General features: G+C 36.6%; 1 protein-coding gene across 3 annotated transcripts in view; it reads right to left on the bottom strand.

The window, feature by feature from the left end:
* The window catches only part of VPS45 (vacuolar protein sorting 45 homolog (S. cerevisiae)), a 45440-nt gene that overhangs the window by 14107 nt on the left and 5017 nt on the right, over positions 1 to 26316 (bottom strand). For all 3 annotated transcript variants that reach the window (XM_015558705.1, XM_006755626.2, XM_006755625.2), the window contains exons 4-14: positions 22661 to 22740; positions 21352 to 21420; positions 21114 to 21251; positions 20535 to 20645; positions 18164 to 18298; positions 17624 to 17737; positions 17088 to 17255; positions 8407 to 8565; positions 8174 to 8281; positions 7249 to 7370; positions 1235 to 1366 (exon numbers count right to left, since the gene is read on the bottom strand). In XM_015558705.1, coding sequence (XP_015414191.1) covers positions 1235 to 1366; positions 7249 to 7370; positions 8174 to 8281; positions 8407 to 8565; positions 17088 to 17255; positions 17624 to 17737; positions 18164 to 18298; positions 20535 to 20645; positions 21114 to 21251; positions 21352 to 21420; positions 22661 to 22740 — 1336 coding nt within the window. The remainder of the gene's footprint in view (positions 1 to 1234; positions 1367 to 7248; positions 7371 to 8173; positions 8282 to 8406; positions 8566 to 17087; positions 17256 to 17623; positions 17738 to 18163; positions 18299 to 20534; positions 20646 to 21113; positions 21252 to 21351; positions 21421 to 22660; positions 22741 to 26316) is intronic.

Here is a 26316-nt window from a genome sequence, read left to right as displayed (position 1 = left end):
TACTGGGAATGGAACCTGCAACCTGGGCATGTGCCCTGGCTAGGAATCAAACTGGGGACCTCTTGGTACATGGGATGATGCTCAACCAACTGAGACACACTGGCTGGGCAACTTTCTTTCTTTTCTATTTTTTTTTTGGCAACTTTCTTTTTTAATTATAACCTGAGGATATGTGGTGTTTTTTTGTTTGTTTTGTTCGGTTATTTTGTTTTGACTTTATTGATTTGAGAGAGAGAGGAAGGGAGAGAAACATCAATGTGAGAGAGAAACATTGATTGGTTGCCTCCCATACGTGCCCTGACTAGGGATTGAACCCCCAACCTAGGTACGTGCTCTGACTGGGAATTGAACACACAACCTTTTGGTTTATAGGATGATGCCCTAACCAACTAAGCCACCTGGCCAGGGCTGGATCTTTTTTATTTAAATCACCTTAGTTTTGACATTATCTTTCTAAGTTGTGGCTGCTTCAGAAGGTAATGTCAAAATTTTTACCAAACAATTAAAAAACACTCCTCTTATTTAATGGTAGAATAACAGCTTAAGGATTAACAAGAAGATACCTAATGTCTTTGGCTATACAACTAAAAGCCATTTTTCCAACAGAATAGGGCATATTTACCTTACAACCAACTACAGAAACAGAAAGTGTAACAGAAATATGATTGCTTGCTGTTCTTTTTCTATGTACGTTACCGACAGCTTTCTGAAACTTGCTCATGTAGTTAACTCTGCCTAGAATGTGCTCTCCATTTCCCACCCAAGGCTCAACATATAAACCATCTTCTCCGTGAAGCATTTGCTAATTCCTTTTAGCCACTCAGAGGATCCAGGGCTCTTTCATCGGACTCTCCAGGCACTTATTTTCTTCTTATTTATTTTTTTCTTTCCTAACAGATAATGACGTATTTGAGATAGGCTTTTTATCTTATTCATCTTTGTCTTCTTCCTACTAAATACTTATTGAATGACTGTAGTTAATCAACACAATAGAGAAACTCACAGAATTCAACATTATGTCTAGGTATTTTCGAAGTGGCAATTAGATTTCTCCTTCTCTGAACATAGGCAGGAAACATGAATTGTCAACAAGTCAGGTAGGCCCTTGCTTTTCAGGTTTTTGACCTAATTAAGTGATTTATGAACCTCATGGAGTATAGATCTTTCATCTCACACAAACTCTACATTATTCTATGAACAGATGATGTATTTTGGTCTTCAGCAGCTCCCTTACCTTTTCGTGTTGTGCACTGTGGTTCCTCCCAGGACAATCCTCACTCCAGGAGTGGTCCGGTTCAGGTTATAAACTGTTAGAGCTTCTTCATAGGTGGCTCCTCCAATTACAAACACAATGATATCCTGAGGTCTGCAATAATGAAGACATTTAATATCATAGGACAGGGGGATGGCAAATATTTGTTGTTACTATGATATACACAGTTTTAATTTCTGAATCTTTCTTTTTTGGTGGAGGAAGCATAATTAAAGCAGAACAGAATGAAAGGTCTAAAAAAAGTTTTAATTATCTGAAATTGGCAGGAAACAGAGCAAGAAATGCTGAATCGTGATTTGCTTTCTGTTTATGAGCGGATGTCTTATAATTTCTGTGCTGTGGATTTCAGAATAGCACAATAGTGTTTGCTGGAACCAAATGTAGAAATATTCTTTTATATTCAAGAGGCTGCTGAGTGCTTCACTATGGCATGATATCAATACTTATGCTTGTACTACACATCTCTCTTCATGTGTAAGACCTTTGTCAAATATTTAGTACAGTGTCATTACAATGGCCTCTGTCCAAGGACCTCAAAGTGTTTTGGAAACCACTGGTATATTTGGATGTCCCATAACTTGGGAACTAGAAACATTTAGTATTTTGAGAGTAAAAAAAGAATGTGACACAGAAATTAATGATGCTTCTAGGAACTCCACCTCTTTTTAAAGTCTTTGTTCCTCAATCCTTTGATAAACCAAGGAAAAGAAACCATGGAAACGAACAAACCAAAAAGCCCCTGAGTGCTGTTTTGAAACTGGACATGCTGACACATCAGCTCAGTCACTAGCCTCCTTTGGGCAGCTCTGTGCAGTTTTACTGTGTTTCAGTTTTTATCAAAATGGCTTCATAACAAAAGTGATAGGTCCTCCTCTTAGCTCCTTCTGTAGATGGCAACAAGGAGGAGATCATGTTCTTTTTAAAACTGTTAAAGTTTGCCTTGTTTTTATTCTCTCATGCCATCAAAAGAAGATACAATTACTTAACCTTAGTCAGCAGTTAATTTTGTTAAATCACTTCCTGGACATTATTTAAAACTACATCAAGCAGAGGCATCCATTTGGGAGGTTACAGCTCAAAACTAAATAGAAACATCTTTAATTAACGGATATAATGCTTATGTATAAGTCATGTTCGTCTACATTTTTTTTCTGTTTTATCTCTCTCTATTCTTTCTAAACAACAACAACAAAACCTTGACGGAATTAACTGAGAGAATATTAGTTCCTGTTGGACTCCTTGGAAACAGAATCAAACACTGTGTCTATTTAAAAACATTCCCTCTCACTTTAGTCCTCTTGTACCCGTTTCTCCCTAGAGGCAAACATTTCTTGTCTTTTATGTATCCTTTTAGAAATATTATCTGTTTGTATATAAATACACATATATATGGCAATTAAATTTCTCTGATCTATATGTGATTTCATCTAGTAGTTCAGAAAAGTAGATATGAACGTTAAGTCTAAATTATTTTTTTAAAATATTTTTTTATTGATATCAAAGAGGAAGGGAGAGGGAGAGAGAGATAGAAACATTGCCCTAACAGGTTTGGCTCAGTGGATAGGGCATCAGCCTGCGGACTGAAGGGTTCCAGGTTCGATTCCAGCCAAGGGCATGTACCTTGGTTGCGGGCATATTCCCAGTAGGGGGTGTGCAGGAGGCAGCTGATCAATGTTTCTCTCTCATCGATGTTTCTAACTCTCTATGCCTCTCCCTTCCTCTCTGTAAAAAATCAATAAAATATATTTTAAAAAAAGAGAAACATCAATGATGAGAATCATTGATTGGCTGCCTGTTGCATGCCACAATGGGGATTGAGCCTACAACCCAGGCATGTGCCCTGACTGGAATCGAACTGTGACCTCCTGGTTCATAGTTCAACACTCAATCACTGAGCCATGCCAGCCAGGCAAGTCTAAGTTGTTAATCCAATATTAATCTGGTGTTTTACATATCAGAGGTTCTTCATAAACTTACAGGAACATATTACCACCACTGTCCACGAATAACTAAAATGTTCTACACTATCAAGGTTTTGCCCTTCGAGTCCTTGCCTCCAGTTACTGGCCAGTTTTTTTCTTGCTGAGGAAGGTCATCCGCTTAGGAAGAGTTGTTTGATTATGATGGGAATATTTTTCTACCAAGTATGATAAACTCTCAATTATTTGGGGACTGAATATTCAGGCAAAATACAGGTTCTCTTCTTTTTCTCCAACTGATATGTATTGTTTCAACTCTTACTATTATTTCTACAGAAGGGCAAGAGGAATGTGAACAGCTAATACTCAAATTCAGTTCTTGTCAGGATGTAGAACATATTTCATAAGAAAGGGGATTGAGTAAAAATTACAGTTGGCTGTAATTTTAAAAACTAACACAACACTCTATAACTTTTATCACAGTATTACCCTCATTACTATACACAATTTCTTTTCTTTTTCTTATATATAGAACGCTTCACGAATTTGCGTGTCATCCTTGTGCAGGGGCCATGCTAATCTTCTCTGTATCGTTCCAATTTTTAGTATATGTGCTGCCAAAGCGAGCACTGCACAATTTCTTTTTAACATTACATTTCTAAGGAAGTAAATTTGTAATTCTTTCCACTTTATTGGTACTACAAGTACCAATGAAATAATTAATAGACTCTTAAGAACAGTCACAACTGATAAAGGATGAGTTCGGGGGCGGGGGGGAATCCAGTGTTACAGGAAGGTGCCCGTAAGGAGATTGAGGACACTCGAATAATAGTTTGGTTTGTGTTGAACTGTGCAGGGCAGCGGTTCTCAACCTGTGGGTCGCGACCCCTTTGGCGGTCCAATGACCCTTTCACAGGGGTTGCCTAAGATCATCCTGCATATCAGATATTTACATTAGATTCATAACAGTAGCAAGATTAGAGTTATGAAGTAGCAACAAAAATAATTTTATGGTTGGGTCATAACATGAGGAACTGTATTTAAAGGGCCAGAAGGTTGAGAACCACTGATCTAGGGGTCAGCCTAGGTGGAAAATAGGGTGGGGAAACAGTTTCAGTTTTAAGAAATAATAAAATCCTCAAAACTAAAATAAAATTGTATTTTCAGAAAATGAGTCTTTTCTTACAGAAAGATTCTATATGCAGTGTTCTTTATATTGAAGGACAACTCTAGCCTAAGAACCGTTATGCAGTTTATCTTGAATAAACACTCATGAGTTGCACAGATTGTTTCATTAGGAAGACGGGAGGGAAGTCTTCCCTGCCAGGGCCACAGTGACTGTTGAGAGGAAGCAGACAGTAACCCTTTTGTTTTGAGTTCCTGATCTGGTAAATCAATTATTTGAAAAGCAGTTGAGCAGGCTAGTAAGGATCATCCTGGAAAATGATATTGCGTCTCTATAGCTGCCTTCTGCCCATCATCTGCCTCAGAGCACATCCGGCTCTTATGGAAAAGGGGGGCAAGAATTGGGAAGGAATAAACTCAAGGGGTTTCTAGCACAGCCAGAGAACATGATCCTTTAGTCTGATCATTCCAGGGTGCCAGTGCATTTTCACAAGACCAGAGGGGGAAAACATGTTACAGATGCTAACTGGGGGTGTAGGTTACTTTAATGTAAGGACAAAACCTGGACATTGGGATAGACTCTTAGTGCTTGACTCAACTGTGTGTGTCCCTAACAAAGATGACTGTCACATTTGGTTATGAAAATATTAATGTTTTCCTGAGCCTCCTACTACTCGTTCAAGCTGGCTTAAGGAAGACATGACTAAAAAATTTTAAAAAAATATCCCTGACATTTATCCTTTTCATTCCTTTCCCAATGAATTTTATTTTATTTTATTATTTTTTTTTTTTGCGGAGGGGTCTGGGACCTGGAGGGTAGCCCAGGCCTGGCCGGGAGGCGGAAATGGGGGGTGGAAGGTGGAGGGGGGAAGCGGCAGGGAGGGGAGTGGGATGGCGGGGGCGGGGGCGGCCTCTTTCCCAGTGAATTTTAAAAGTAGATGTTCTGAAGAGGCCAATAGTAAAATATATAGCAAAACATTTTTATGATGGCTGAAGCTAAGTGGAATACGCAAGTTCAATTCTTTGTACACATCTTCCTGTTCTCTGTAATTCTCTATAGCAACCAGAAGCATTGATTAATGCAGACAGCCAACATTAGAAAACAGCAGCCAGTTCATGCTGTATATAAATAAACAAGGACACTTTGAGAACCCAACCAACTTACATCTTATTAGAAAAATAAACAAATTTTTTTTCATATAGAGTATTTCTGGAAATCATTACTTCTATACATGGTAAGCAGAAAAACATAAACTTTTAAAAAATTGAAAATATTGAGATGACACTGGTTAATCAAATTACATAGGTTTCATAATAAGTCATCTGCATATTGTATTATGTGTTCACCACCCCAGTACTTAGCTCACTCCAATTATATATATCCTTTATTTGCTTACTAGTTTACTGTCTGTCTCCTTCATGTAAGTTCCTTGAGGGCAGGTACCCATCTGTTCTGTCACTTCTAGTTCCCCAGCATCTACAATAGTTCTTTACAAACTGAGGACACCCAATAAATATTCATTATATAAAAGGGTGAAGCAATTGAATTATTAACTATATATGTATTTATGTAATTGTGACAAATGCTAACAGATGCTGACAACAAATGTGCATTTTGAGCTTTCGTTGGAAAAATGAATCACCCAGATTAGAAAGGTTTCCTGTCATAATCTAATCATATACAACACACTCCTCTGGTGATCTATGGTGTCCCTTTAGTAATAAATAGCTATTTTTTTTGTTCAGTAATCCTGATGTAAAATTCATAAGAAAATCAGTATTTTTACTTTTATCAGAGCAATCAGAAGGCTATTTAATAGCGTTATACTGTTTTTCTTTTCTTTTTGTGCTATTTTTCAAAAAGCCTCTCTGATAGGTGACTGGCTTTTGGCTGGTTCTGATTCTTCCCACTTAGCTGACATGTCTGAACCTTGATGCCAAGATTGTTAGCTATTTTATCTGAATGAGTGTACTCTCTGAATTTAACCCCAGATGTTCTGCCTCTCACCTTGGATATTTTAAAAGATTTTTTTTTCTGATACCAAATTATAGAGGGTTTTTTAAAAGAATAAAGTGAAAAAAATATATCATATAAAACAGTCACCTAGGTGCCTCAAAACATTTTTCTCCTCCCAGAAATTAATTATATTTCTAAAACACTATTCTTCCAAGGCTCTTAGATTATGAGTAGCTAAAATTATAGGAGCCTTATACCAACAGTAACAATTCTCACATCATCCCATCTAATAGGATTAAGCTACACATATTAGGTTCTTTATAACATGTGGTCCCAATAAAAAAATACACAAAAATATAATTTATAACTAGGTAGAATTTGTATATACTTAAAAATCCAGGGTGGAATAAATAAGTTGTCCTGGACAAGTTTTGTCTTTATTAAAACAAACAGACCACTGGATTAAAATGACAATTAATTGCTTCTTTCAGTTAATACCCCAAAAGAAAGCCATCCTTTTCTTCTTTGTAACAAATGGCCTTTGTTAATGAGGTCTCAGTTTGTATGCTGGCCACATTTGGCAAAGTTCAGTCCTGACCAAAAATAGTAACCACCTGCTCTGGCTGGCAATCAAGCAGCAAATCTATTTTTGGCTTTAATGTTTGAAACTCCAAATGTTAGATGCCATGGAACTGAACCTTAAATGGCATAAGCAAACTGGTCTGAGACTAAAGAACAGAATGTAAGTATTTGGGTTGTTCCAAAACATCTGTTTCTTTATTCCAAAAGAAGTAATATTTCAGGTGTAGCTGGTGAATTGATATCTAACCTTAACACATGTAAAACCAAAAGAGTCTTAGAACTGAAACAATAGGGGAAGGAGGAATAGAATGATATGATTGGAGTTGTAGTCCCTTACATTACTCTAAATGTCCTATTGTCTTAGTTTTATTATTAATATCTCTATATCTTACCTGTCTCTGAGTGTGCTGGGGCCTAGATAAGGGTACAGGTTTTCTTTAAGCTTTCCTTTGATGAGAAGGTCCAGGGTCTCATGTAGGAAAGGTTGATGCTGAGTATACACATTTTCTATTCCCTGAGACAGGGGAAAATAGTTCTTATGTCATTTTCTGAAAACTTGCAATATACTGGTTTATGATATTCTTATCAGAAAAGAACATGCACTCAATAGAGATTTCATGAGATAGATTCAAATAGGAATTTTATGGTTAGATAATTTTTAAAAATATATTCATCAATTAGAACTGTTCCAATCTCATATTAACACTGTAATTTAAGGCTAGCTACTTTAAAGGAATTTTAAAAATGAAATTGCTTAAATCCTTTAGCATCTATTCACTAACTCTCATCTTTTTGTGAAAATGTTATATGACAAGTAGAATAAAAGGAATGGATTATGTAGAAAAATAGACTAGACACATTCAGGAAAATGGAAAAAATTTAGGCAGAATTAGAAAGGGTAGCAGATTAAAACCAATTTCTGACCATTTTAAGAAAATAGGTCAGTCTTTTTAAAAGATCTATAATTGTTTGCTTCATTTTTATTTTCCTTCAAAGAACAACTACCTAACAAATCTTAAGTTATAAACATGTAGAGTGAAATAGTGATGACTAACAGAACCGTCTGTCTTTTCACTCTTGGGTTTTCCTGGAAATATCTCGGTATTGTCTGCTCAGCTATTTGGTCCAATGCTGATGCTGCTCCAGGATAGAATGCATTTTTTAAAAAGCTTTCAGGAGGACATCGACTTTAGCTTCACTTAATCGACATAGTTCTAAATCAGCAGCCATCCGGGAGTTACTTTGATCATATTCATTCACTCTCAGACTCAGGGGTTTCAACTGTTGTTCATTTAGGACAGCACAGAGATGTCATACCTTCAGTCCTTTGAGGAACTGTTTGGTAATAGCCACAGCATCTTTAGGGCTGAAGAGGTCACTTCCTCTGACACGTTTACCACCGTATTCAACAACTGCAGACACGAGCTATGAGAGAGAGAGAGAGAACATCCTCTTATTGCTTGGGGATCAGGAAACTCATTTCACAAGAAAATAACTTTATTAAGGAAATGAAGACCTGTTTGGTGGGATTAACGTGTACATGTGGTTACCTTTCGATATTTCTCAGAAACACCCTTATTCCTGAGGTCCATCATTAGGCCTGGTAGGCTGTTGCTGCTGTGTCGCTCATAGTGCAGCGCGTACAGCATCACCAGGCGGGCAGCATCGCATTCTGTCACTTTGGGGTTCTGCAGGAGCCTCTTTACATTCTGAAGAGAGAGAGAGAACTGACATTGAACCCCCCTTCACTTGAGTGATGGTGTATAATATCTCAGATCTCATAATTACTGAATAGCAGTGATACATCTGAGTTCATGGCTAAGATGACTACTATGGCAATGTACAGGTAATAGTTTCAGCAACTGTTTCAACTACAGAATATTAGATGCCTTTTGCCTAAGATAAGAATTAAATAAGGAAATAAATTCCCATTGTAATTGTTTAGGACAAAGATGAATTAACTATGGCTAGTTCTTTTTTTTTTTTTTCCTTTGATGAGATGGTCCAAGGTCTTATGCAGGAAAGGAACAACATATACTCTTTCTACCACTTCAATCATTACAGTACACAACAGAACTGACCAGCAGACTTGCAAAATGCTACTGCTTTCTCTTAGTGACTGACCAGTGGGAAAAAAAAGAGACAAATTGGTAGAATTTTACAATGGAGAACTGGGCTTAATTGCTAAGAAGCAGCAGATGTATCAATCTGTATCAACATTGTTTACAGGGATATGAGTATGTAAATAGCATGTAATCTTTAAATTGAATACTTATGATCTTAAAAGGGCAGGTACTGACAGCAGGGAAAGCTGGACAAAATCATGTTTGTCAACCCTCACAGTAAGGGATAAATGTAGATTTATATTTATTATGCAGAACAAATTAATTCAAGCCAAAAAATACTTTTTGAGCCCTATCTAAGTGTAAGACACTATGCCACTGGAGGGGATAGCAGAGATGAATTAGAAAGAGTTTCTGTTCTCAGTGAGTTCACAGATAATGGGGTTCAGGGGGATAAAAAAGTATAGCCCATTCTGCTACAAAGCATGCGTCTTTAATGTACGTTAGCTCAGTGAGATTGATAAATATGGAAATGGTATCAGTTTAACATAGAAGGCATATTGGTTTATACATAATTTTTCCAGTATGTTAATATTTAGAAGAGACTGGGGACAAGCTTCTTCTTTAAAGAGGAAGATGTCAAGGAAAAAATCATAAAAATCCCACAGAAGTGTTTTCTGTAAGAAGTAGCTGGTTTTGTAGCTTTAAGAACTGCTGTGCTTTTCCCTATGCTAAGCTATTGGGGAAAGGGCAAGTGCAGATGAAAAGGATGCAAAGATAATCCCCTGTGTTAAAAAGCAAAACCAAACAACCCAAAACCAATTGACATCCCCCTATTGTATTTTTAATTTTGATGAAAACAGTCTCTATGAGAAGCAAATGTTTTTGAAACCTTATGTTTTGAAGAATAAAACGTGAGGCCCAAAAGGATGGACTGATTATATTTCTAGGTGCAGATGTCAGTGGAGATTTAACAGTGCTAGTGTTTATATTAGAATTGCTATTATTTTTATTGGGCTCTGCTTACAAAGTTACATACTTTTTTTTTTTTTTTTTTTTTAGTTATATAGACTTTAAGTGATCTGCTTATAACCCTATTTTCCTACAATTCTTGTTTATTTTTAGTGCATAATTTGCAGAATGTGAGGCTTTATAGGAGCACATATGTGGCATTATAACAGAAACATATGTGTGCAACAAAACAAGACAAAAACCCAAAACTGAAAATCAGTGCAATGGAAGGAAGAGGACACAAAGTGAGGTACATCTGGTTGCTGGAGAATCAAGAAAGACTTCATGAAGGAGATGACATTTGCAAAATGCCCTAAAGAATGTTAGAATTAGTCTGAGAGACTGAAAGAGAAGATGCTATTAATAGGAATATGGAAATCAGAGAAAGAAATGGGTTGGACTGAAAGACTGTTAAGAGCCTTGAGGGCGCTGGATTCTGAGGATGTAACAACTAACATCTATGTGGTAATTTACAACTGATACGATGCTTTTCACATACATTACCTTCTTAGTCCTTCACAACAATCAGGTCTAACTTCTCAGGACTCTCCCAGGAACCTCCCAGTAACTCTCTAGTACAAAGGTCTCCAAGTAAGACTCCTATTGTTGCTTTTCTGGGTCAACATTTCACTATCATGATTCTTAAGGGATCAAAAAGAAAGATGTTTCTCTTTCATTGATTTAAACCTTGCAGCATAAGAATTTCCTTACTTTTTTCATTTTGTGGTACCTTTTCCACAGAGCAGTCAGTGAATACAACCTATTTAGAATATCTGTTCAAATGTTCCCCTGGTTTTTACTATAACATGAAGAAATTTCAGGGTATAAATGATCATCAACTAAAAGCATACAATTTCATATGTATTTCAGTACCTTGGCATAAGCTTCAAACACCTATCTAGGATTTCTGTTGTCACTTTTCTTAGAGGCACAATGTTTCGTTTTCTGCTCTTGCAGTCACTCTTTTTACCTGATAGCTACTCCATTTCTAGCTGACCTGTCTCTGTACTTTTAAACAAATCTGAGATATTCAAGTAACCATATGCCCACATAAGTGCGATGGGGACAGTAAAAGACTATTGGTAGCCATTAGCTTTTACCCTTCCTACCTTCTAATTACGCTCACTTGAATCTTGACTTGGCTCTCTGTTTTCTACTACAGAATCCACTTCTATTCCTTGAGATTTGATCCTGGTATCTAGAGTCCCTGGCGTGACTCTTAGCTCTCCTTCAAGGACTTGGTCCAGAGCTGAACCAGGATTACTTTGAGTAGACTACTTTGGAGCCCTTAGGACCCAACTGTGGTCAGGGCAGTGTTCTAGCTAGACTTACCTATTTCATCAAGAAAAGAAACCTAGCCCTAACCGGTTTGGCTCAGTGGATAGAGCATCGGCCTGCGGACTGAAGGGTCCCAGGTTCAATTCCGGTCAAAGGCAAGTACCTTGGTTGTGGGCACATCCTCAGTAGGAAGTGTGCAGGAGGCAGCTAATTGATGTTTCTCTCTCATCTATGTTTCTGACTCTCTATCCCCTTCCCTTCCTCTCTGTAAAAAATCAATAAAATATATTTTTTTTAAAAAAGAAAAGAAACCTATAGGTATGAGTTGAGTTATTTTTCCTCTTTCAGCTACGTAAGTCCTTGAAGAAACAAGGCATTTTTGCCTGCCTGGATCCCATGTTATTCTTTGACTTTTGAACTATTTCCCTCACGACCAGGTGACTCATTAATTTTACTTACAGTGGTATGTGGTATATTGAGATTTCAGGGTACTGATTAGAGGAGAGGAAAAAAGGAATCTGAGAGATTTCTAATTACACAGTAGGTATGTGCTTGCTACATGGTGGCATTTATATGTTGGAAATATGATTGAATTTTATAATAAACTTTTTGGCTTCTCTTTTCATATTAAAATTTCCATAAGCTTTGAGGATATAAAGAGAGAAAAGTATACTATCACATGAACAGTGGCTAAATAAAGAGCAAAACAAAATTATTGTTCTCTTAAGGAGAAAAGTTTCAAAGATCTTTCACTGAATTTGTGTAGGCCAAATCAAGAAATAGGAAAAGCAAAGCAAAAACACTGTCCTTGAAGATCAGGTTTCAAAAAGAGCTAACAGTCACTCAAAAGACATTAATAAAAAACAATTCTGATATTTAGAGCTTCTTCCATTGTTTTGGGATGACTACTTTTCTATCAAAACTTTGATGAAGCAGCACAATGAGAAAATAATAACATACCTACATTTTAAACCACTGTACACATTACAGATGAAGTCAGCAAATAAAAACTGTCCCATTATTTGCTTTAATTTAAACTAAAGAACAGGAGCTCTACCTTGTTGTATACTATCTATCACATTAATGTAGTAAATAAATAGTATTATTCATTGAGCAGATGGGAACAGCAAAATGGAATTGGCAGAAACCTTCAACATGCAGATATGATAAAAAAATGAGTCTAATCTAATAGTGTGAGAGAACAGTATTTGGGGATATAAAGAGCTCTATCCAGGAAAAATAATAGGCAGTAGGTAGGACCCAATTCCACTGACTGGCAAATAGTCTAGTTAACATAAAATTCAGTTTTGCTGCAGATCTTCTGGTCCATACTCTTTCTGAAACACTAAACACTGGTTTAGAAAAGGATCATTTTTACTTCTAACTGAGCAAAGTAAAATTGTCAGCTCTATGTGTCCCAAACAATTTTCTCATGATTTTAATGAAAAGCAAAGCAAACAAAACAAAACAACAAAAAAACCCTCTGAAACCAGGGAGAGATCCAAGGTTATGACTGAAATAAAAAAATATGTCCTGGGTGCCATAAAGAACATCGAATGTACTACCAAATAATAACACTGATAATGGTGATAGCTAATACTTGTTCAATGTTATAAGTACCAGGCACCATATGAAGTGCTTCACGTGTACTAGCATATTGCACTCTCACAAAAATCTATGAAATACTGTTATTTTTCTTCATTTTACAGATAAAAAGAATAAGGCTATTTTTAAACTCAAGCCATCAAAGGCCCAAACTCTTAACCACTACTCCACATTGCTTCAAATAGAGCGCTTTTCATTTTTCTAACAAATATTTATTGAGTCTCTACTATGTGCTATTAATAGGATGATTACCAGGAAAGAAAGACATAAAATAGACTAGTTCCTCCTTCCAAATAAAAAGTTATTATATGGCCGAAACCGGTTTGGCTCAGTGGATAGAGCGTCGGCTTGCGGACTGAAGGGTCCCAGGTTCGATTCCGGTCGGGGGCATGTGCCTGGGTTGCGGGCACATCCCCAGTGGGAGATGTGGAGGAGGCAGCTGATCGATGTTTCTCTCTCATCGATGTTTCTAACTCTCTATCTCTCTCCCTTCCTTTCTGTAAAAAATCAATAAAATATATTTTAAAAAAAATAAATAAAAAGTTATGATATGATAATATGGGGGGGGTTACTTTCTGAAGATGTTTCTCTTCATGGAATGAAAAAAATCTTCCTTCTAATGAAACGAGTCTTTTCTGAGGCTATGGATATGTATGCTTCGGTGGTAGTATATAACAGTTTGGTTCTAGTGAAATTCTTTCTAAACAAAAACGTTGTTAGACTATAGAATGACTGGTTAGAAGTGGCTTATAGGTTAATGTTTGGCAATATATGAGCCTTTTCTCTCTCTCACCATGTTACAACTGCTATTCAATAAAGCAAACCCCATCTGTACTAAAAAAAACAACCCTCAATTCATTGCTTCATGACGTATTATAATCTAGGGTCAAGCCAAGGAATGCTATAACCCATCTAGGGGTCAGGCCCCTGGCATCTACTCATTATCAAACAGAAGTTCCCTTTATAGACTATTTAAGTCATGTTGCCAAAGAAATCCATTATGATGGGGGGAGTACAAGCCAACTGCTCACTGTAAAACCCTAATACCATGGGCAAGAAAACCTTCAAAAGATACCTTTAAAAAATGTAAAGTGGATCACAAATGGAATTCATATTTTAAAAGTACTATCTTTCTTTTAAACTGAACCCCTCCCCCCAAAAAATATTTCAGGCAAGGAATTACAGTAATTTTGTTCCAACTGCTTACCATTTGGTAGAAAGATACAAATAAAGATATTAAATTTGGCTAGTGATTATGTTTGGTTCTATTGTTTTAAAGGGAAAATAAAATGATAAACATAAGGAAATTTAAATTTAGTTATAGGGCAAAATTTGTTTTTATTTAGGAAGAGAAGAAAACTCATTTTATTGAGAAAAAAAGTTTTCATAGAAATATTTCTATTAGGCCCATGAAACAATAGACTTTAGTAGTGTTGTTTAAAACTGTGTTTAGTAGTATTGTTTAAGTAAGTTGGTCAAGTTAAATCGATTGTGAAACAACTTTACAAAGAAATAATAAAAGAATGAGTCTTTAGATTTTTATCTGAAGCCATCTCTGAGAGACATAGTTAAGTGAGAAAGTAAGTGCAAAATTATGTGTACAATATGGTATCGTTTGAATTTAAAAACGTGGGAGATATACACATTCAAACAGGCTTGCACAAACACAGAATAACTGAAACTAGTAACAAACTCAGCTTTTACTATATATCTCTTAAATATATCTTATTTAAGAATCAGAATTTAAGACAATTAAAAAATAATAAAGTCTAAGTTTTTTGTGAAGGTTTAAGAACACAGGGATAAAATTAAAGGCCAGAGTGGCTGAGTTGGTTGAGCGTCATCCATGAACTGAAAGGTCAGGGGTTTAATTTCCGGTCATGGCACATACCTGGGTTTCAGGCTCAATCCCCAGTAGGGGGCCTGCAGGAGGCAGCCAATCAATGTTTCTTTTTCCCTCCCTCCCCCATCCTCTGTCTATAAATCAAGAAAACATATTTTTAAAAAGTGATGATAGAGGTACTTTTCAGAAATATAAAGCAAATAGCATCTTCATGATTTTCAAAATGTTGATGTTTTCAGGGGAAATTCTGATAAACATTTTTAAAAAGTAAAGGCCAACAACTACCTATCCCAGTAAAGACCTTGGTATAACTAGAGCAACCACAGGTGGGTGCATTTCTTTCTTCTGCTTGTACAGATATTTTTAAAAGAATGCTTAGAGGGCCCTGACCAGTTTGGCTCAGTGGATAGAGTGCTGGCCTGGGGACTGAAGGGTCCCAGGTTCGATTCCGGTCAAGGGCATGTACCTTGGTTGCAGGCACATCCCCAGTGGGGGGTGTGCAGGAGGCAGCTGATCGATGTTTCTTAACTCTCTATCCTTCTCCCTTCCTCTCTGTAAAAAAATCAATAAAAGTATTTTTTTAAAAAAGTATGCTTAGAGGAAGGGAACCAACATTTACAAAGCACCTATCATATGTGAATGATCTGACATATTTCATTGAACCCTCATAACAATCTAAAGGTTTGAAATCATTATCCCTGAGGCTTGGGCAAAGTAAATAATTTCCCCAAAGAAACGGTGGTATGTAGAGACAGGCTATCAGCCGGGACAGTCTGGCTCCAAAGCCTGTGTTGTTTTCATTAGCCCACACGGGCTTTATTTTATAAAGTAAAATTGCAGCAGGAAAAGAAAGAGACTAAGTTTTAGAATATTGGGTCCTTATCAATATGGGAATGTGCTCCTTATTCTAAGTAGCTTAGAAATGGCTATCTCCCAAAGAACTTATTCCCAAGTTAGCTTATTGTCAGTGACATCACACTGTGCCATTTCTCAGGAACCCTGGAATTATCTCTGATTTGTTCTTATTATCCTTATATCCAATCTGTCACTAAATTGTTGTTTTCTCCCTTTGAAATGCCTCTTAGCTTTCCTCTTATCGTACATTTTTTACTACTATTGCTATGAGTCCACTAGCCTCACTGACTTCAGGTTTTTTTTACCTCCAAAGTATCCTAACTAGATTACATTTCCTAAAATACTGCTTTTATCATATCAACTTTCTACATAAGACCCTACACGGGATCTCTTTGCCTATCTCAGCAAGTATAAATTCCTCTTATAAGCTTCTGCATAAACTGCTTCGTGTTTACCAAATCAATTTCATCTCCTATTCTCTTCCACACCCATTTTCAACCGGTGAAACTGTTTATTCTTTTCTGCATACTTCTGCATCTTTGCTTTTGCTGCTGTTCCTGACTGAAATCCTCCTCCAGATTCTATTCATTCTTTATAGACTATCTTAATGGCACCTTCTCTCAGAAACTTTTCCTAATAACCGCAAATCTTATCGTCAGTATCACAATTTTGATTTAAATATTATGTTGCAACACTAATTGTTGCACTAGCTACATTGAATTATTCTCTCCCCCCTACATATGAATATATATTTTTTTACATCTCCATGCCTGCATTCTCTGCTGAGACTTTCCCCCCTTTTCTCTGGTTGGTACACTCCTCCTCCTTATTTATTTGTTCAGACCCACATCTAATGTCATCTTCTCTAAGAAGCTCTAAGAAGCCTCAACTTTAGGGAAAACTGTTGTCCTTTCTGTGTTTCCATATTCCGTTGGAAATACCTCTAGAATAGCACTTATTGCACAGTATTATAAATCCTGGCTTAAATTTTTCTCTTCCCTATTATCATGTGAACTCTTTGAGGAAAAAAATGGTACTATATTGATTTTTGTACCTGTAGATCCTCATAGCACCATGCACGTGTAGCGGATATTCATGTATTTATGGAATGAAAACAGATGTTCAGTAATGAAAAACTGAGATAATGTATTTTAATTTATTATATCTTTTAAAATCTTCCTAACGACACCGTGTGATAAATATCATTATACCTATTTTTCAAATGAGGAAACTAGTTCAGAGATTAAGCCAAAAGCTCCAGGTCACAAAGCCGGCAAGTAGCAAACCAAAAACTAAATTCCAGACCTTCTGATTTTAGTCTAGTATTCTTTCTAGTAGATCAGGCTACCCTCCTAAATATTCAATTAATTGCCTGAACCCTTTGATTGCACATTATTCTTTTGTGGCTCTTATCATGTATCGATCTTAATATTAAACTGTGTACTTGTCTCAACTCCTCGTTAGACTGTAAATTCCATGTTGGTGAAGAAGGATTACTTGCCTTAGTATCTCTTGCTCTGCCTGGCACAGTGCCTTACACATAGTAGGTGCTCATCAAATGGGACTGAATAGATACCTGGAGGGCACTAGAATGGTCATTTTGACAGGCCAGTTCTTGTTCAACCTCCGAAACCTCCAGCAGATTCCGCTCACCGACCAACCGAGACAGCTCTCCAACAACTGTCACGTGCTTTGATACAGTCCCAGACATCTTCTTGAACTGTGGGTAATTCTCAACAAAGGCCTGCCACGGGAAAAACATCAATTGGGGGTTATGTTATTTCTTGACCAAGGATAGACATGTATGAAGGAAAAAAAAAATCAGGGATTGTTCTGCCAAGAAAAGGGCATCTATAGCTTTCAATCACATGGCATCTGGCATTTTGTTATGCCTAGGAGGAGAAGAACTGGTATATGTAAGCAGACTGAGTCTTTTAATAGTCCAAAGGTGACTGAAGAATGGAAAGAAGTTTATGGCTTATTACGAAGTTTTCACTATATTGTTTTCTAAAGAGAAATATTACAGAAAATACCTCAAAACAAACTAAATAAATTAAGGTAGAAATAGAATAGCTCCCAAACTTGCATGTTAGTCATCCATGTTCAATTTACCTTCATGTCTGCTATTGATTCTAGTTTTTGCTGTTCTTTTGGTTTCTTCTTCTGAAAGTCTTCCATGAGATTCTTTATATTGCTACCAATCTCAGCGAAGTTCAGGTACATGTTCTGTGAAAAAGGAAGTTGGAAACACAGTTCTATCAACTAGTCTGACGTTCAGACAGTTTAAAAGAAGAAGTGAAAAAGAATTCAGAGCACAGTTAGAATTAAAGGGTAAGAAACTTCCATTATAACTAGCAAGTCTGGACATTGGTCAGGACACTGGTGATGAATACCAGTAGTATTCTCACAAAGGGCTACGGGAGGGAGGGAAGTAAGTAAATTGGGTTCTGATTTTAAAAGTGGAAAACCAAGTATGTAATTTCTATGAAAAAAAATATTGTTAAAGGGGAGTCAGAATCCAAGTCTTCTGCCTTCCCTTAAGATGCAGTTTATCCACATCGGATGCCTCCATCATCCTTCCACATGAATTCTCACAAGTCAATATTGACCTTCTTACATAAAAACAACTAAACTCAATTAAAAACCACTTACGTTAGCATAGAATTCATCGTTTTCAGCAGATAGGACCACCTCTCTTAAGTCTTTACTGATCCCTGGCACTCTGGAAAGATCAATCCGATTGTTGTTTATGCCCAGAAGTTCATGGACCATGGCTTGGTATGTCCACTAAATAAAGAATCGTGACAAAAAATTTGGTAATTGACAACACATGGAAATAGCAAACGTTTAGGAAAACAAAAACGAATAACTTATTCTTAGTAATTACTCTTCTTTACATGGAGATTCTCTAGTTCAAGTTTTATTGGTATTTTGTGCTATACTAAATATTAAGATCGTCATTTTAATTGGTTAAACATCCTAATGTCAAAATACTTTTAGATTTCACACTTTGAAAGAAGGGCGGCAAGATTAATATTCCTGATAAAAAGAAAAATTAGATCTATCATTAGCTCCAATTTTGGCCTGTGAATTAAGGGTATATTTTTGGCTTCACGGATAGGGCTATATTGGTACTGCAGTTACAAGCTGTACCATTTCCTGTACGCTTCTGTGGTTTTCTGCAGCATGAGAAGTGTATTCTTGCAGGTCTGAGTGGTGCTATATTTATCCTGGGAACACTAATATTATCAGAAAAAACCCTTGTGAGTTGATGAAAATACACATATTCAGAAGCTTTATATTTTTACTTAAAATGAATTGTGAAGAGGGTTGGTTTCCAGTCTTACAAATGTGAACTTATTTGGTAAAACTGGAAAAGAGAACCCCCAAATATTTCCTTCTGGCCATTTATAGAGAATGGGTTACTTTTAATCATAGGCCCATTGGACAAAACTAAATATTTTCCAGCAAATTACCCTCTAAATCTAGAATCTAATACTAGAAATATTTACATATGTATATCCCATCTTTTAAAAATCTAGATTTATTAAGAAATGACTTTAGGTTATAAAAGATGTTTTATTTCCTAAAATATCTGCCAGATGAATCCTCAAAACAGCCAATTTCATTAGGGCATTTAAAATAAGCACAACCAAATGTTTTATGCTTCCATAGACAGCATCCTGTGCATGCTCTGCCATCAGCACTTACTCTATAATTAAATTATCTCTTTTCTTCTCTCTCCATTGGACCACAAGGTCTGTGAGAGAAGAGATTTTTTAACCTTTTATCGCCAGGACTTAATACAGTACCTGCCACATAACAGGTCCTTAGTGAAATCTGTTGAATGAATGGTTGCTTTTCTTTTGCAAATAGAATTATAGGCAATCATTGCTCTTTCTAAATTTTTTATATTATCAAAATTTATTTAGTGAACAAATATTACTTTGAATTTTAGGAATATAAGCCTATTGCATCATAGAGCAGTTGCATTCCACAGCCGCAGATCTCCCCAGCATTAACATTACCTATAAGCTGGGAAGGAACTGAAATATAGACTGTGCCTTTCCCCACAAATTCAAAGTCACTATTAAAAAAGCATCTACTGTGTGCAAAGCTCTGTGTTTGTACTTGCATTAGAGCAAACACTGGCAAGACAGTCTGCCTTGAAGGAACATGTAACTAGGAGAGTGTGAAAACAAAGGTTCAGCATGGTGAGTGCAGCACGAGACACATGAGAGACACAAAGCTGCCAGAAATTTCAGGGAAAAAAGGACATGTCTGACTAAAAGAAAAAAGGCTTCAAGATGTTTCGAGTGATTTTTAAAGAGAAGAGCTTTGATAGGTGAAGTTGGGAAGACAAGGTATTCCAAACATTCCAGAGCTAAGATGGGTCACAACATGAATAAAATGATGGCAGGAAACCATGTGTGGCATATCTGCACAGTTGTGAGCTGTAGGTTTTGTACAAGGTTGGGCCCTTATTGTGAAGGCTCTTGGATGTCAAGATCAGGTGTCTGTATTGAACTCAGTAGGCAAATGGTAACCAATGAAGATTTCTAAGCCAGCCATAAACAGGATCAGAACTGTGCTTTGGGGAAATTAATTTAACAACATTGTGTCTATGAAATATATTAGAGTGGGATGAAATGTAAAGTGGGGATTAAGTAGGTGACTATTCCAGTATTCCCATGAATGATTTGGGTCTACATCAAGGTAATAGCAGTAGAATGGAAAAGAGCAGACAAACTCTGGAAAAGTAGAGTCTATAGGACCTAGAAGTTGCCCTGATTCGGGGTTGGGGTGGTGGTAGCAAGGGACAGGAAGGATGAGGCAGAAGAAAGAGTCAAGGATTATTGTGGCTAGAAGAATAGTGATATCAAAAAAACAAGAAATATAAGGCAAAAACAAGAGCTGAAAATAAGGAGGCAAATAAATGGGCCATCCTGTTCATTTCCACATCTGCATTTTGATGAACAGCACTTGCAATTATCCTTATGTTATGCTAACAAAGGTTTTGCACCTGGTTTAGCAATGGGGTGATGGCATCATCGCAGCGATCTAAAATAAGCAGCAATGGAGGAACCTCTGTCCGCCGGAACTCGAATAGTTCATATTCTTTAGTTATGACTTGCTGTGGGTGAGAAAGAGTTTGGTCAACCAATTAGTTGCAGATAGCAATGATATAAATAGTAAATTAATACATAAAAACTACATTTAACAAAAGCTCTTTGCACCTTTATGGCCTTCCATAAAAAAACTTGATAAAGTTTAATAACATTCTATTTAAGAGCATAGAATTTGAAACTCTATTTCACAGGTGATTTGATTGGATCAAATTAAGTTAAATAGCTTGGAAATGTTTCTTAGGTTACACTAAAGAATTTTAGTGTAAAATTCTTTAAGAATTTTAACTTTAATTTGTTGCTTTTTTGTTGTCATCATCGTTACTTTTGGTTTTGAATTACAAATACCTACTTCTTTGCCAATAAACCTAACACCTCATCTCCTTGGTTGTAGATAAATATTCCTTTAGTTTTTGAAATATGATGAGGAAATGAATGGTCTTGATGTTTTGGAACCAGGCTAGGGAATGCCATACCTTAACACATTCGGCAAGTCTCTTTGCTGCCTCTGATGAAAGCTGATAACGAATCATAGGGCATTTCTTCAGGGATAAAAGGAGAGCCGTCAGTCCTTGAGTTGTTCTGGACAGCTGGGCTGGGTCCCAATTTCGACCCTTTTTAAATATTCAGAGAAAATACTTAAATTTTTTCTTATTTGCTGAATTAACTCCCACCTAATAAATAAATTTAAAAAAAAATCCTTTCCTTCCATACCTGGCAGCAACCCAAAATATTGAGGGAAAACAAATGTGGATTCACAGCAATGTAATCACCATAAAATTCCTGCAAATAAAGCACCAAGATCAGCCAATCATATTCCATAAACTCCAACTGTATCATGCAGCAATATTTTCACACGTGATATAGTCAAATTTGAGGAAATGTAAGTGTAAAAGATAGAACAATTGATCAATTAAAAGTTAACAAAAAGTCAATGTGGGGAAATTAATAAAATAATTATAAAACAGCAGCAATAATAAATCTTTAAAAAAAAACCCACAAAAGTTATAGAAGTGTACATATTATATGCCTGGAGACCTCTAGGACTTATCAATTAGTAAAAATAAAACATTGCTATAGGGTATACAATGTTACACTCAAACGAAAAAGAACTTTGCTTTCCAGTGCATTCTCATGAGAGAGAATATGATTCAAAAGAGGTCATTCTTTTTTATTCATTTTTCATCTAGAATATCCAAAACTTGTTTATTTGTGGTCCTGAATACAATATTCTGCAATTAGCTGATAAATGTATTCAAATGTTTGTGATAAATGTATTGGAGAACACTAAACTATTTAAGAAGGGTAACATGATACGTTCTAATGTGATGTATTATATAGCATGTAGAATAAATATTTAGGAGTTTCCAAATTTTAACCTAATGACAAATGTCTGCTTATTATTCCCAAAGCAAGATAACCACAAACAGAACTTCAACAAACCCCATTCACATCCTTTACTTCCTATTCTATCCCAATTAAACTTGGTCCTAATAGATGAACATTCTTTTTTAAAATATATTTTTATTGATTTCAGAGAGTAAGGGAGAGGGAGAGAGAGAAATATCTGTGATGAGAGAGCATCATCGACCAACTGCCTCCTGCATGGCCCCTACTGGGGACCAAGCCCACAACCCGGGTATATGCCCTGACCAGGACTCGAACCCATGACCTCTTGGTTTCTGGGTCGATGCTCAACCACTGAGCCAAACTGGTTAGGGCTAGATGAACATTCTTATAGGGTGGCTCATAAAACTATCATAGGACATTTTGATTCTGTCCCCAACCCTGTGAAACTCTTCCTACTAATAGTGGGATCCACTGACTCCTTTAATCTGTTCCCATACAATTTGATATATCTTCCAAACTTTCTAAATATAAGTATAGTCTGGTGCAATGCACATTGATTGTGTCTGGTAAGTAGCCTCCATTCTTTTGAGACAGCACGTTCCCTACTTTTAGACTCAAATCTTTAGTAAAAAGGGCCAATATAAGAGATGAGTTAGAGGACCAATATGTTTACCTGAACCTCAGCCACAACTTCCTGTTCATCAGCCTCAGCTAATGACTTCACATCACTCTTGCTGATCACATTACTGAAATCTGAAACAGACATATGAGTTGTTATTGACTAGAAGGAGATCATCGTTGCTGCAATTAGACATAAAAGGGCCTGACAGTTAAAGCCTAATGAATAAGGGAAGTTTAGTACACATTGTAGTAGATGTCAAAGTTGAACACCTTCAAATTGGAATGAGCAGCACAAAGATGTTTAAATCCATAGATTCATAATAGTAATTTTTTTTAAAAAAGGACCACCATTGTAAGCATTGGAGGATGCTAGGGAACCAAGTCTTATACTGAAAATAGAAGGAAAGGCTAACATGGTAATAAAAAAAGGGAAAGAAGTAAGCTTTTATCCTTTTATACATAAACTGTACCACCAGATAACCAAATAGTAGATGAGGGGAAATTTCTCTTTATAGAAATATTCCAGCTGAAAAATAAAGAAGGAATGATAATGATATGACAGAATTAAAACAATACTTTTATCAGCCCCTAATGAATCAATGGTTGGAGCTAGGCATTGAGCATCAACCACTGCTAATATCACAGTAAGAGATGATCAGTGGAAGTACACCACACTGCCTATGAAGTATTCTTGTCAAAAAGAAATAAAATCTGAGTCTAATTAAACCTCTACATCCAGGTACCAACGTACAGAAACTGGAGGAGAGAGGAGCATTTTAAACTGCAAAGAGCCTCGCCCGCGTGGCTCAGTGGTTGAGCGTCGACCTATGAACCAAGAGGTCATGGTTCCATCCCTGGTCAGGCACATGCCTGGATCTCCAGTGGGGGCGTGCAGGAGGCAGCCAATAAATGGTTCTCTCTCATCATTGATGTTTCTATCTCTCTCTCTCCCTCTCCTTTCCTTTGTGAACTCAATAAAACATATTTTTTAAAAAAATAAATAAACTGTATGGTGATACAATCAGCAAGATCCAAGCTATAGGAAACTTTAACAGAACAACCTGGTTTCTTCAATAAATAAATTACACAGGAGAGATAACCAAGAAAAGAGCAAAGAAACTTAAACAGCTTATCAATAGCAATGTGTGGACCTTACTATGATCCTGATTAAAACAAACCATGGAGGGATGGAGAGGGGGTAAGACATGAGAGAATTTGAACACTGAATGAATATTTAAAAAATAGAAATTATTTTTTATTATTTGGGTATATTAGTAATGTTTTTAAAAACAAGTCTTTGTCTTTTAGAGATGCATAATGAAATATTATGGATAAAGTCATATTATACATTAGATTCCCTTCAAAATTATATTGGTGGGGGAGTAGGTGGTAGTAAGGCTAAAACAAGATTTACCATAGCACAATAATTATTGAAATTAAGTGATGGGTACATTGGAATTTATTATACTAATCTGTCTACTTTTATATATACTTTGAAAGGAGCCTGTTATACAAGATATTTATTCAGTAGACATAAAATTATAGAAAACTAAAATTATAAAAAATAATATGAGCAGAAGGCAAGCTAAGGGCTAAAATAAACTGTGATGAAAGTTTGTAATAAATAAAATTACTATATACAAACTTTCATTTATTTCAATCTAAATAACTAAATAAAATTGTGAAATTGATTGCTTCACCCAGGAAATTTCAATTGGCTTTAGTGCTAACCACTTTAATATATATGTATGTAATTTTTTTCTTCTACTTCATATAGATTTACATTTCAAATCAATCTTTAGAACCAGAAAAGTAAATATTAGATTTAATATTCATTATTAATCTTAATGGCTGCATCAAAGAACTCTCTTTAGAGGAAAAAGGAGCTTTTTACCTCATGACCTATTCCATTTTTAGCTAAGTGATACAGCAAAAGAGTGATTCTGTTAGATGTTCACTTACCTTTAAATTTGGTAGCACAAGGAATGAATCTCTCTGTCTCTATGCCTATCTATCTATCTATCATCTACCTATCACCAAGTACAAAGTATCTACACTTTCCCAAGTATTTAGCTTGTGATAAGACTAAAAAATACTGGAATGACTACACATTTATCAAATGGCTTAAATAAAAAATAGGGACAACACCAAATGCTTGTGAGAACACAAAGAAACTGGATCACCTGTATATAGCTGGTGGAAAAGTAAAATGGTACAGTTACTCTAGAAAACATGTGGCAGTTTCTTAAAACATCAAACATGCAGCTACTACATAACTCAGCAATTGCTCTCCTGGTACATTATTTATCACAGAGAAATGAAGACTTATGTTCGCACAAACACATGTACACAAATATTTTTAACAGCTTTCTCTGTAGAACCAGAAACAAGTCAAATGTCCTTTAAGAAGTGAATAGTTGCCCTGACCGGTTTGGCTCAGTGGATAGAGTGTCGGCCTGCGGACTGAAGAGTCCCAGGTTCGATTCCGGTCAAGGGCATGTACCTTGGTTGCGGGCACATCCCCAGTGGGGAGTGTGCAGGAGGCAGCTGAATCGATGTTTCTCTCTCATTAATGTTTCTAACTCTCTATACCTCTCCCTTTCTCTCTGTAAAAAAATCAATAAAATATATTTAAAAAAAAGAAGTGAATAGTTAAACTGTGGTACATCTATACTACAGAATACTACTCAGTAATAAAAACTATTGATAGATGAAACTTGAATTAACCTCTTACGCTGAGTAAAAAAAGAAAAAAACAATCCCTGAAGTTTATATGTTCTATGATTCCACTTAGCCTTCTTGAAATGACAAAATTACAGAAATGGAGAAAAGACTGTGGTTTCCAGGGGTTAATGAGGGGGTTGAGCGGAAAGGAAGTGTCTAAAAAAGGACAATACAAGGGATCCTTATGGAGATGGAATGCTTTGTATCCTGACTGTATCAATGTCAAAATTCTGGATGTGATACGGTATTATTGCTACCTAAGATACTACATGGGGGGAAAGTGGGCAAAGGATATACAGGATTTCTATATTAGTCTTATAACTATACTAGAGTCCCAGTGCATGAAATGCATGCACCCGGTGGTGGAGGGGGTCCCTCAGGCCGGCCTGTGCCCTCTTGCAATCCGGGAGCCCTCAGGAGGCGCTGCTGCAGAGGTGGGAGAGGCTCCTGTCACTGCCACTGCACTCACCAGCTGTGAGCCTGGCTTCTGGCTGAGCAGCGCTCCCTCTGTGGGAGCACACTGATAACCAGGAGGCAGCTCCTGCATTGAGTGTCTGCCCCCTGGTGGTCAGTGCGCATCATAGTGACCAGTCATTCCACCTTTTGGTCAATTTGCATATTAGCCTTTTATTATATAGGCCGTGAATCTACCGTTCTCTCAAAATAAAATGTTTCATTAAAAAAGAAAACCCACAACAATGAGGTACCATCTCACACCTGTCAGACTGGCTATCATCAACAAATCAACTAATGACAAGTGCTGGAGAGGATGTGGAGAAAAAGGAACACTTGTGCACTGCTGGTGGGAATGCAGACTGGTGCAGCCACTATGGAAGACAGTATGGAGTTTCCTGAAAAAACTACAAATGGAACTCCCATTTGACCCTGTGATCCCACTTCTAGGAATATATCCCAAGAACCCAGAAACACCAATCAGAAAGGATATATGCACCCCTATGTTCATAGCAAGCAGCACAATTCACC

This window comes from Myotis davidii, unplaced genomic scaffold (genome assembly GCF_000327345.1).
Source record: "Myotis davidii unplaced genomic scaffold, ASM32734v1 scaffold653, whole genome shotgun sequence".
Classification (NCBI taxonomy): Eukaryota; Metazoa; Chordata; class Mammalia; order Chiroptera; family Vespertilionidae; genus Myotis; species Myotis davidii.
The sequence above is the reverse complement of the archived record's forward strand: the minus strand, read 5'-3'. Positions and strand labels throughout refer to the sequence as shown.